Source organism: Gymnodraco acuticeps, unplaced genomic scaffold (genome assembly GCF_902827175.1).
Source record: "Gymnodraco acuticeps unplaced genomic scaffold, fGymAcu1.1, whole genome shotgun sequence".
NCBI lineage: Eukaryota > Metazoa > Chordata > Actinopteri > Perciformes > Bathydraconidae > Gymnodraco > Gymnodraco acuticeps.
The window spans coordinates 644428-658017 of NW_022992040.1; the positions used below are offsets into that span (position 1 = coordinate 644428).

Consider the following 13590-nt stretch of genomic DNA (forward strand, 5'->3'; position numbering starts at 1 on the left):
TTCTGTGTGACATGAAAAAAATGGGGAAATCGTGTTGGTGAACACGAATCAATGGATTAATTTTGTGACTATAACACGAAATGCAGTGAGACTGTGTTGCACTTGCACATACTGTACATGTAGCTATTTGGCTACATGTAGCTATTTAGCTACACAGAGATGTCACTGGCAGATAATTATCACAGCACTCGTTTTACAGAGCGGTTTAATGTTTTGTTTACTGACCCACAACTTAGTTCATTCTTACCATTTTAATTCAGAAATAGGCTTTGGCAACCTAATGTACATTACCTCCTCTGACAAGTTGATTACAGTGGAGCATTTTCCAGCTAAAGACACAGGTGTTATTTTCTCAAGAGATGCCAAAAACCTTAAACATACCTAAAATGTCAGTGAAAATTGTAGATAAACACGACTCTAAATTATGCTATTGTTGCTGCTAGATGTTTAAGGGGTTAACCTCCATCAGAAATAGTTATTTTGATGTGTTGCCAGACCTCTTTGTAAATTAAAAGTGCTAACAGTGGTTCTGAGTGGCTCGGTGGGAATAAACACATTTTCAACCAGCTTCTCCCCGAAAGCATTTATGTTCACATTAAAATGGGAAACAACAGTGAAAAAAAATTAAGATTAAAAATGATGAACAAAAAAAGAGGGATACTGGTGTCAGACAGGTGTTACCCTTACTAAAAAACACTATGATAATACTTTTACAAACACTATAGTAATAATATGCATTCACTATGACAATATCATACTATTACTATAGGAGTGTTTTAGTGTGTTCAAAAAACAACTAATGAAACACTATATATTATACTATAGTTACTATTTAAAATAATGTAGGAATTCTATAAAGATCTAGATACATAGTATTACTATTGAAATAGTATAGGGCTACTATAGCTAATAAAATGGCACTACAGAAAAAACTATAGTAATACTGGTGAAAAATACTATAGAACACTACAAAATTATATCCAACTCTTATAGTATACTATAGTAATACTATAGTTCATTTGCGTAAGGGTAGCGATGGGTTTTACGTATAATTCATAGTTATAAAGAAATACATGGCCTAAACATTTGTCATATTAATTTATAAGCTGAGAATTATGTTTACTTGAATTGTCAAATCATTGGTTCAACGTGTTACTACATCACTAAAGTGATTTAAAAGCTTGGCAAAAATGTGATCTCATCGCATAAACCTGTTCATTTCATACAGTGTTGCAATTCTTCTGTGAAATAATACCTCCTCATAATGTTAATCTGCTTGATACAATCTGCTGACTACTAGAGATTTAACAGGCAGTCATGACACATACTCTCTGTCTCCTAAAACGTTATCTTCTATTCATATATGTTTCACAACCCCATATCTTTCCTGCTCCTGTCTGTGCTTCATCTGTCTAGTCACTAGTGGATGCTCTTGACACTTGGAGTTGGTATTGTTATGATTGCTTTCTGAGGGAGAAAAGAGCTTAGAAACAAGACACTCTCTTCCCAAACTGTATCTCATTCCATTCTTAACCCTTGTGTGGTGTTCATATTTTTGTTATTCAGCCAGTGTTCGTGGGTCTGGTGGACCCGCTGCCTTTTTGGGTTTCAAATCAATTCAACACAATCAAACTATTTTGACGTTAAAATACTCAACAGATGTTTACTTCATCCCAATTACAAGCAATATAAACAGCATGTATGGTTAATATTTGCCCATTTACATTTGTTAGATTAATGAATTAAAGTGCTACTCGTCTTTTTGCCCGCTGACTGGCTGGTCCTGTGGCTCGTCTTTTTTTTTTGTAACTAGCTGATACTCAATCTCATCCTCTTCTTCAAAGTTACTGTCAGACTCAGAATTCTCAGAAACGTGATCCTCACATTCTGAAACATCTTCCTCTTCCGCTATCATCATCAAATGGTTCTCTCTCTTCCTAAATCATTTGCCAGGCCCTCTGAGCAGAGAATCTTTTGGCCATCTTGTGATAAGGACCCAAACTGGCGAAGATGTATTTATTGTGTTCCGCCCCAAATTTGCAGCTGGGATAGAATGTGAAAAAAATAAAGATTGTTTCCCACAAGACATAATGCAGGAATATGAGAGCAGACAGGTCTCGGTGCTTGAATTGATCAACAATGTTGCATCCAAAATAATTTATCATATCATTTTTCTTTAGCTAAATAATGAAAACGGGTCCCACAGACCCAAACACCATACAAGGGTTAAACTGCAATGTATCAACACCTCTCAACCACTAGGTGTCTCCCTGCAATTGTAAATCCAGTAATTAGGTTCCAACATGGCAGAGCCTTGTGCAGGGAGATGTAATATCCACAGTGTGATTAGGTTTATGTCTTTATATTTTAGGATATATTCTGGTATTCTGCTGAAATTAGTCTATCAGGTATCTTTCACCGCCATTCCCTAAATAAAAACACCCATATAAAGGTGATTATGGAGATATTGCCTGAGCAAAGCAACAAAGCAGGGCAATAAAGCTGCTGGTGTAATTAAGATTAGAGTTGTTTTCGCTGGTTCAGACAAGCACCAGACACCCACACCAGACTTGGAGGGAGGAAGTTGGGGGGGGGGGCATGGCTGATCTCTGTGGTCCCACGCCCATGGGCACAGTGGGGTGAGGGGGAGAATGGTGTGATACTGTGATGAGTGGGCGGGTGAGGAGGCGTAACGCAGGGATGATTAAAGGGTGAGAGAAAATGTGAGCAGTCGAGTGAAAGTTTGGGAAGAGTGTGAGAGGTCTTAGGTCAGTCTTGTTGAAGTGTAATGTCTGTATAGCTGCACAGAGCAAATTAAAACATGAGTATGTATTTATACTGTAACATTATATTTACAGTCTCACTAGATGGCAATCAGTCACAATTACTGTAAACGCCTCAACACTCTGGCATATCCTGACAACTGCCATAAAACTCACAATGTAGTGTAAATGTCAGCAGTGACCCCCTTGCAATACACAGTGAGTTATTACCATCAATTATGTTTTCACAAGCTGTTGCCTAGCATGTCAAATAAAGATAAACACAAAGCCCACTGTGGCCACGCCGGCATGGCTCAGTTAACATGTACCGTACACATTTCTATCTCATGTGAGAAGATAAACTGCAGTCTTAATAAACATACGATTTCATTATGAGAAATCGTCTCTCTTTTATCAATTGAATCACATAAAGTGGGTGGTCAAACTGTTGTTTTTGTTGATTCAAATGTGTTTATAGTATTTTACAGCAACTGTATGTGTGCAGGCATCCGTGGCTCATGAAGTAAGAGTTGTAAAAATGTCCTTTGCAGAAATCCTCCTATGAATGAAAGATGCTAGAGGAGAATCTACGCCAGCCAAAGGGATTTTTTAAAGCCAGACATTCTCATAGCTTACTACTTAAATCAGGCATTCATCTAGTATATCTATGAAGCATTAAGCCACTAGATACAACTTATTAATCCTTGCAACAAAAAAATGTATTACTGTAACAAGACAACTCTATATGCATGCTAGAAACTCAGGTTGCTAAGGCCTATTTTTTCTAACATGCTCAGTGACACATTTGACATGCTTATGTTGGGAAGTTACAATGTTTATTATTTCACCCCCTTACTTGCATATTAGCAAGATAATTGTTACGGTGTGTGAAGCAGGCAGGACCCAAATGCAGATACAAACTGAAAAACTCCTTTATTTCAAGGCTAGTCACAGATAAACTAAGACAAAACAGAACACTCACCGAAGAACTAGTCATGACACAAGACGAACCAACACTGAACACAGGGAGAGCCAAGACTAAATACAGGGAGAGGTAATCACAAGACGAGAAACAGCCGGGCAGGGGAGGAGAAACACAAGGGCCACAGGTGAACACAATCAGACACACCAGGGAAACTAACGACAGGAGGAAAAACACAGGGAAAAGGACCAGACAATATACCAAGAGGAAAACATGACAGGGAGAACAGCAAAACACCCAAAACAAGACATACAAAACGTGACATAACACAATAATCGTAACAGAACCCCCCCCTCAAGGGACGGATTCCAGACGTCCCTAAAACACCAAAACAGTCCAATAAACGTCAAAAAAAAACAAAAAAAACAATGTCCAGCAGGGTGGGTGGAGGGGGACCGGAGGAGGGACACAAAACTAGGGCCACCAGGGTGGGTGGAGGGGGTCCGGAGGAGGGACACAAAACTAGGGCCACCAGGGTGGGTGGAGGGGGTCAGGAGGACGGGTTTGGGCTGACAACCCAAGAGCACCGCGGAGGACCCGGAAGGGATCTCGGGCGGACGGCCCGGGGGCAAGGCAGAAGCCGAGAAGGGGGACTCGGGCGGACTGCCCGGGGCAAGACAGAGTCCAAGGTGGGGGTTATGGAGGGGCGAAGGCCACCGCGGGCGAACTCAGGGGGCCGAGTATGAGGGCGAAGGCCATGGCCCTCAGGGGGCTGGGCTCGAGGGCGAAGACCGCGGCTCTCAGGGGGCCGGGCTCGAGGGCGAAGACCAGACAGCTCCGGAGGACAGGCAGGAAGGCGCTGACGGGCCAGCGCCGGAGGCCGGGCAGGACCCGGTGTCGGCCGGACAGGAACCGGAGCTGGTGGGACAGGCCTCGGCAGGATCCCCCACGGAAGAGGACCAGGACACGGGATTGGCAGGACCCCCGGCGAGACAGAGGATGGCGGGGCCACCAACGGAACAGGACAAGGGGTTGGCAGGACCCCCGGCAGGAGAGTAGATGGCGGGACCTCCAACGGGACAGGACAAAGGGTTGGCAGGACCCCCGGCAGGAGAGTAGACGGCGGGACCTCCAACGGGACAGGACATAGGGTTGGCAGGACCCCCGGCAGGAGAGTAGACGGCGGGACCTCCAACGGGACAGGACAAAGGATTGGCAGGACTCCCGGCAGGAGAGTAGACGGCGGGACCTCCAACGGGACAGGACATAGGGTTGGCAGGACCCCCGGCAGGAGAGTAGTCGGCGGGGCCTCCAACGAGACAGGACAAGGAGCTGGCAGGACCCCCGGCAGGAGAGTAGACGGCGGGACCTCCAACGGCACAGGACAAAGGGTTGGCAGGACCCCCGGCAGGAGAGTAGTCGGCGGGGCCTCCAACGAGACAAGGAGTTGGCAGGACCCCCAGCGGAACCTCCAACGGCACTTCAGTAGGGACTTGAATTGGGACTTGAATTGGGACTTGAGGTGGGACTGGAGAGTGAACTCAAGAGGGGACTCGAGAGGGGATTTGAGATGGGACTAGAGTTGAGATTTGAGATGGGACTAGAGAAGTGACTAAAGGAGGGACTGGAGATGGGACTAGAGAAGGGACTAGAGAAGGGACTAGAGGAGAGACTAGAGGAGAGACTAGAGGAGAGACTTGAGAAAGGAATTGAGTAGGGACTAGAGAAGTGACTAGAGGGGGAACTCGAGAAGAGACTAGAGAGGGGACCAGAGAAGGGACTAGAGGAGAGACTAGAGGAGAGACTAGAGGAGAGAGGAGAGAGGAGAGACTTGAGAAAGGACTTGAGAAAGGAATTGAGTAGGGATTAGAGAAGGGACCTGAGGAGGGACTAGGGAAGGGACTAGAGAAGGGACTAGAGAAGGGACTAGAGGGGGAACTCGAGAAGAGACTAGAGGGGGCCAGAGAAGGGACTAGGGCAGCTGGGGCCAGAGCTGGGTCTGGAACCATGGCTGCTGGGGCCAGAACTGGGTCTGGAACCATGGCTGCTGGGGCCGGAATTGAAGCCAGAATCATGGCTGTAAGGTCCGGTTCTGGAGCCAGAACATGGCTGTACGGTCCGGTTCTGGAGCCGGAAACATGGCTGTATGGGCCGGCTCTGGAGCCAAAATCATGGCTGCCGGGACCGGTTCTGGAGCAAGGACCATGGCTGCTGGGGCCAGAACTGGGTCTGTAACCATGGCTGCTGGGGGCTGAACTGGTTCTGGAACCATGGCCCTTTGGGCTCGTGCTGCTAACCTGGCCTTGCGACTCCTCTTCGGAGCCGTTTGGAGGCTCCGTGGACCTCCAAAAGCCAGACGAGTACCACCGAATGGCTCCTGGACTGTAGCAAACACTGGGTGAGAAGCAGGGGCTGACGCCAGACGGACCACACTGATGCGTGTGGTATCAAAAAGGGAATCTGGAGACCTGGGTCTATCAGGATCGGGAAAACAAACCGTGAGGTAATCCAAAAGCCAGGCCGGTAAGAATTTAACCAAATCTTGATTCCTCAGCGTAAGGTGGACTGCATCTGCCAGAGCAGCATCTCGCTGCTGAACCCTGACCGCTCCTCTCCATCGATGAGCGCAGTCAGACAAAGAAAAGGTATAATCCACTAGTTCCTGCTCAAACGGATCTGCTGGGCCCATATCGTTGGTTGGTTCGTAATGTTATGGTGTGTGAAGCAGGCAGGACCCAAATGCAGATACAAACTGAAAAACTCCTTTATTTCAAGGCTAGGCACAGATAAACTAAGACAAAACAGAACACTCACCGAAGAACTAGTCATGACACAAGACGAACCAACACTGAACACAGGGAGAGACTAAATACAGGGAGGGGTAATCACAAGATGAGAAACAGCCGGGCAGGGGAGGAGAAACACAAGGGCCACAGGTGAACACAATCAGACAACTAGACACACCAGGGAAACTAACGACAGGAGGAAAAACACAGGGAAAAGGACCAGACAATATACCAAGAGGAAAACATGACAGGGAGAACAGCAAAACACCCAAAACAAGACATACAAAACGTGACATAACACAATAATCGTAACAATAATTGTGCCATTTACACGGAGAACATCTGAGGATGATGAGAATGTGCTTAGATTTGCTGGTGTTTGGTCCAAAGGCAAACATATTTTTAACTAATTTTGTTAGGTGAGCGTGAATGAGTGGTCAATATGATAAAATGTATTCAATAAGCCTAGATGTTATATATTTCAGTCTATATATCACATATAAAATGAAAGTATTTCACTTTCCATAACACATCTAACAACACAGTTTTGGCACTATTCAGAAACATATACCATAAATGTCACAAACAACATGAATGCTAAGCAGGAAACAAGTGGAGCCAGTAAACAGAAGTGTCTTTGTTAGAGATTTAAGGAGATCTATTTGGCTTACTTTGGTCCCTACCAGGAGTCAGTGTGTGTATGTGTGTGAGCTTGGTGACTCTTAATGCTTGTTCCTGTAGGCCTCTGCTGTGCCTGAACAGGCTTACATCCCAGCCAAACCTGCATCAACCGATTATGGGCTTACATTTACACACGTGAAAGTGTGTCAAAGGGTCTCTGTTGGTTCTTGTAGCATTTTTATCCCATATCCATTGCATTGTTAGACTATTCAGAACTTGCAGAGAGTACGTGTTGCATTGGGATCAACAGCAAACTAAGTGGAACATGTGTATATATCATTTTAAACTGGGATAACTTAGCTTTTTGTTCCTGACACAAACTGCTGTCTATTACACGAACGCTCACCATTGTAAAACAAACCGTTTTGAAAAATGGATGCTGCATGAATGACTTTGAAAAAAAAGTGTGTCAAATGATTTGATTTACTTAATCACCCAAATTCTCACAACAAGGTACGTACAGAGAAACATGAGGAACATTGTCGGTGTGGGACCTGTGTGTGTGTGTGTGTGTGTGTGTGTGTGTGTGTGTGTGTGTGTGTGTGTGTGTGTGTGTGTGTGTGTGTGTGTGTGTGTGTGTGTGTGTGTGTGTGTGTGTGTGTGTGTGTGTGTGTGTGTGTGTGTGTGTGTGTGTGTGTGTGTGTGTGTGTGTGTGTGTGTGTGTGTGTGTGTGTGTGTGTGTGTGTGTGTGTGTGTGTGTGTGAGCAACAGGGGCATTGAGTCACAAACCTTTCTGAGGTAAACTCTTCCAGTGTAAGAGGCTTCATCATGGCACTCATGGATTACCAAACTTTGGCTTCTTTTTCTTTAACCAACAACCATCCATTTCAGTCTAGAAGGCTACTTTAGTAAATGCTAGGCTACAATTTATTTCAGATAGTGTATGTGGCGTGTTAAGGTTGCATTTTCTACCAGTGAAGAGACAAAGTATTTGAGGTCATGGGGAACTTGGAGAGCGTTTGGTGGATTGTAATTGAGTGCGCCTGCAGGATCCTCGGTGTTTCTACGGCAACAGGTAGTATATGAATATAGAAACAAACAGCAATATATGTAAAGACTCATGTGTATTACTTATAGTTTCAGTATGGGCTTCATATTCTTCTTTCTATACACTGAGAGACTCATGATTTATCTCTGGGATAGATTTGGCATTCAAAGCGTACAAGCTGTAGTAAAAATACAAATAGGAAAGAAATGTGAAGTCTTGCAACTCTTTTGTTTATGGCTGACATCAGTCTCTCTCTCTCTCTGCACTGAAGGGAAACTTTGTAAGCTTTCCGGTGGGGGAGAGTTATACAGTTGGTCTTTTTACGGATTTCATAAACCAAAAATATTAGGTCGGATGGTGATGTTGGCCAACTGTACTCATGACCTCTAAGAGAACAAGAGAGCATCTCTTGGATGATATATAGAGCAAATAAAAATACTTGATCGTGCATAACCCTGCTATCAGGCACATAAGGACTGATTGCACACAGCTCTTTAAGCCACATTAAATCATCACAGGGAAAATAGCTCTATGGTTTCAACCTCCTTAAAAAATATGGGACCCCCTTCACTTAAATTCAAACAGCTGCAGACACTGAACATTTACTGAGAGACATGTGCCTCACATCGCACCAAAACCAAGTCTCTGTATCCAGCTGCTTTACTGGGTTTATGTGATCACAAGCTGTAATATATTTACACCAACAGGAGCTTTCTGTGCATTGTCTCTATGTGTGTGTGTGTGTGTGTGTGTGTGTGTGTGTGTGTGTGTGTGTGTGTGTGTGTGTGTGTGTGTGTGTGTGTGTGTGTGTGTGTGTGTGTGGTGTGTGTGTGTGTGTGTGTGTGTGTGTGTGTGTGTGTGTGTGTGTGTGTGTGTGTGTGTGTGTGTGTGCATGTTTATGGGGTGCCTATGTGCGCCTCTGTCTCTGGGTCTGTGTGTCTGCATGTCTGTGTCGGCCTGTCTGCCCCTGTGTGTGTTCTGTAGACAGACGTACGTGCAAGGAGCGCATATATGTTAATACCCAGCTGGTCTATATGCAGCGTTAATCTCTCTCAATCTATAAAACTACCAAAAACGATTTAGCTACATTCCTCTGATTTCCCTCTAGTACCGATTATATCTCTGAATTTCTGGTAAGCAGGAGAAATTGTTACCATGTGAGTGGCGATCACCACTTAAGAAAGCTTACCTCTTTTATACCTCACAGGGGAAAGCTTGATTAACAAAACAGGCTCTCCTTTTATAGTTTTCAAGACTTTGTTGTCATCTAATTTTATATCAAACCATATTAGTTCAACTGTGTTTTGGTGATCAGCTCTCAGATTTGTGAATCTTCAGGGGGAAAAAAAGGTGACTAACCTGCCAGCCAACGAGCACCTCTAATACTTACCAATTTAAAAAAAGATAAACTCTATCTTGTTTTTATTTAATCATAACAAACGCAAACATAATCAAATACTAAGGTGTGTTAATTTTTGGAGGGGAGGTTGCGAGCTTAACTTTTTCTCGTCTTGATGGCTGATGATCATGTGCCAGGAAATAGCTTTGCAAGACCAATAAATACTCAAATGTATTCATAGTGAAATTCCAAGGTATCGGTAGGTGAATTTTGCTATCTGCGGTCTTAATGCTGAGCTAAGTTACTGTTTGCTGGCGGTAGCTTCATATACACACATGGGAAAACCTCTTCTTACACTGTACTAATGCATGTTTTGCTGCCTCTAATCCTGTCATGTTGCACACTGTAAACGTTCTGTCTTTTCTTTTCCCTTTTTCTCTCAAAAAATGAAAAATGTGTTTCCCAAAAAGTTGAACTGTTCCTATCAAATATAAGGAAGGAAGTAGTACCAGAAGTAATAATAACATTAAATTACTATTGTGTGTCATGACTCATGTGTTCAGGAGAATTTATCTTGGCGTCTCCCACTGCAGAGCACTCACAGGTGAAGGACTGAGAAATTCAGCTTCCTTGTCATAATTGCTGCAGCAAAGTATACCTTTCAGAGGAATAAATCAACCCTGCATCACTTTTTACTCAAAGTTTGTGCTTTTGAAGAAACACAAAAAAAAGTATTAAAGTTGAGAATAAATATGAATGTATTACTCATAAGCCCAAAATGTAAAAAGACTATCAATATACCATGACGTCTAATGACTGCTTTTTCTTTAAGTTGTGAAACATTTTTAAATGCAATGATTCTGTCGTTTCAATTGTCTACTCTAATAAAAAACCCTAGCCTGCTGCCTTGACATGGTAATTACTAGCTTGAGTAAGCTATGACCAACATGTTGTGACCACTATGGAAACAATTAGAACAATGCATTTTAATTGTCTTTATATAACATGTATACAACAATTCAATATGCTCCCCTGGAGTTCAAACTTTAAATTGGATAACTTCAGGGCAATATTATAAAGATACAACTAAATAAAATATTCAAAGAACAGTAACGACAGCACAGCACAAAGTTTAATTAACAGTATTTAATCATGTTTAAGGAGTTACATTCCCAAGTTTGATCTAGTTGACCCGGCTACTGCAACCCTTCCTGCGTTCAACGACAAAAACATGAACTAAGTCTGACATCTGGTGGACAGAATCTGCTCAACCGGTCCGTAACTCTTTAAATATAACAAAAGAGGAAATGATCTTCCTGTCTCTTTCACAGTGTTCTGTGCTGTGGGAGTGGAGACTCTGCATCAAGGAGAATTCAACAGCCTTGGCATCTATTTATTGTAAGTGTTTGGTTTTGTAGTCCATCTCTAAATACACTGTATCAATGTAAACATATGACCTGACTCCAGGCTGCTTAAGACTAAACTGGTGGCATTCCTGTGTTACAAATACACCGCTTGGATTTTAATATACCAAAGAATGTTTGGCCTAAGGGCTTGTAGAAAACAATTACAATACTCTACTTGCTGTCATAATCACTTGATGATTGACACACTTGCAATGAGAATATTGGAAGGAGCCAGGGGGATGAGGCGATGTAGATTGCAAATAGGAGACCCGTCCTTTTAGTGCTTCTTCATATTATCTCAGTGGCTTGCAGCCAGACTCCCACAGAGCCGAAGGAAAACAACTCCCTAAGGAGACCAGAAATGCACAACTGTTTATTCTGTCAGAACACAAAAATGCAGATGAGAGCCGTAACAACACACACAGAAGCACATAACTCAGCGATAAGTCTTCAGATACTGAGTGCAGTGTACGATGACGGTTGGTATGGGGTCATTTTCTGGTTCACTGGATAAGATGGTTATCAGACTATTAAAACACAAAATAAAGAACAGGGCATTCTGAAGCAACAAACAATAAAATAAACACAACCTTATGCCAAGTTTTTGGCATCACATGAAAACGATATATTTTCACTTGAAGCATAACATTGCATTGTTGGCTTTCCAGAAAATACATATTTAGATAAAATACACAAATTGACAGAATTAGATCTAGTTTACATATTTTTTAAACAGTTTCCTGATTTTGTCTTTGCATTTGTTTAATCTCACTGTATTTCTCCTCCCAGAGTGTCATCTGTTGGCATCATGATGTTTGAGTTGGCCTATTTCCTGGATACACTTCTGGTAATGTGTCTGCCGTGAGTACACAACATTCAACCAACCTCTTTTCTTTGCATGGATACTTTAGGATAAATAATAGTCAAGCACATCAGGTAACTATTAACATTGCAAATCCTAAGACCTACATTTGAAGATAGATACTCAATATGTCTAGTCTGTCGTGATGTCTGCTATATAAGCATGCATATGTTAAGCTGTCTTTACTTTCAAAATAATCCAAAAATGTTTAGCCCGGTTACTGCCTCAGTTCTCCGCTTCTTCCTATCTTATTTTACAGCTGTCCACCAGACTGGCAGCTGTTTGTGTTGTGGGGGAAGATGGCTCATGTCGGAGGTTTCCATAAGTTCCTCTATTACTCCATAATGTCAGTGGTCTGCTTCTTGCACCCTGTGTTGGTATGGCATGCCATCATCCCAGGTAAAATAACATTTCCAAGTACGATCAATTCACTGATTATTACAATACTATTTACTCTTTTTACAGCACTTGTACTGTCTTGATAGGCCTTTTCAGTAACACACATTTTGACCTCTTCCATAGTATGAAAAGCACTGGTGTATATGATAACATTTACGATGGCTCTATTCTTTTCAAGTGCCCTAGTAAATTGTGACAGTGAGCCAGCATGCACAATGTGAACTGTAACAGCTAAAAGCATATGTCCTACTGTAAAATGTCTTCTGTGAAAGAAAGAGAATGTATTTTGTGATTGCAGGGATAATGCTTCTGGTGACAGCACTTTTCAACTTTATACTAAGCAAGAAAACAAAGCCCAAACCTCCAAAGAGGCCACAGGGAAGTCACAGCGACCAAGGCCCGACCACTGTCTGTGTGGCAGAAACTGCAGCTTCGAACAGCACAGACTCATTCTTTCACGTGGTGACAGGAAGGAGAAGGGAGGGACCGGCTCTGGCAACCAGAGACCGCTGCCTCGGCCCGGGGGAAAGAGGAGAGAGCGTGCAGGCCATGCTGGAGCTGGAGCAGACAGCAGCACCTAAAGGCACAGACAGGGAGAGGAGGTGGTGGAAAGAGGGGAGACTGATAAGCTTCAGAGGCAGGGAGGAGCCTGTAGAGAGAGAGATGGAGGAGATGGACAGATACTGTGAGCCAGAGCCAGACACCACCTCAGACACTGCTCCTATGATTACTGACTGAACATCCCTCTGCGCTCAGGCGGAGCTCCTTACTGCTATCACACAAAGGAAAGCATGTTTAATGTATTCATACTGACTGGATGCTACTCGCTAGTGCTACACTGTGCAGACAATTAGCTTTAAAAAACACATTATAAAATATCTGCTCATGCAAAATATGACCTTTGAGTAATTACAAGAGTGCAGTAATAATGTTCTTTGTTTTTTCAAGATATAAGATTATTAGATTTTTTATTAAATGTTAAATTGATTTGTATATTTCTTACTACAGTATACAAAAAATATATTGTAAGCATTTTTGAAAAATAATTGTATCTTCAAACGTAAACACTGAAAGAAAAGAAACAATTGTACATACAAATGTGGGTGGCTTTTATTCAGATTTTTGCAAGGCCAGGATTGATTGAAGAGCAAACGTTAATGCAATCCAATCCAGTTACTGCGGCATGCATTATTCATGAGGTAATAAATTAGATCAACTGTTTCATTCATTCAAACAAAATGTGTTTGAATGTGACTGGGAGTAGCAGGAATTAGAGCTAGTGCAGGTGCATGTGTTAGTCACATTCAAGACTCCTTATTGTGTGTTTGTCATGTGCAAGCGGTGACCATGGAGACGGAGCTCTGGGAGGAGTGCACACGTTATTATGGTGATGAGAAAACCATCAGATCACCCACCAGAGCGCCACCATAAGCCTACGTTTCACC

At 42.9% G+C, this 13590-nt stretch overlaps 1 protein-coding gene across 1 annotated transcript; it reads left to right on the forward strand.

The window, feature by feature from the left end:
* Positions 1 to 8090: 8090 nt before the first annotated feature.
* On the forward strand, positions 8091 to 12883 carry tmem72 (transmembrane protein 72). The gene is made up of 5 exons (XM_034201741.1): positions 8091 to 8166; positions 10810 to 10876; positions 11674 to 11745; positions 12006 to 12145; positions 12444 to 12883. The coding sequence occupies exons 1-5, from the start codon at positions 8091 to 8093 to the stop codon at positions 12881 to 12883; spliced, it is 795 nt and encodes a 264-aa protein (XP_034057632.1).
* Positions 12884 to 13590: the final 707 nt, after the last annotated feature.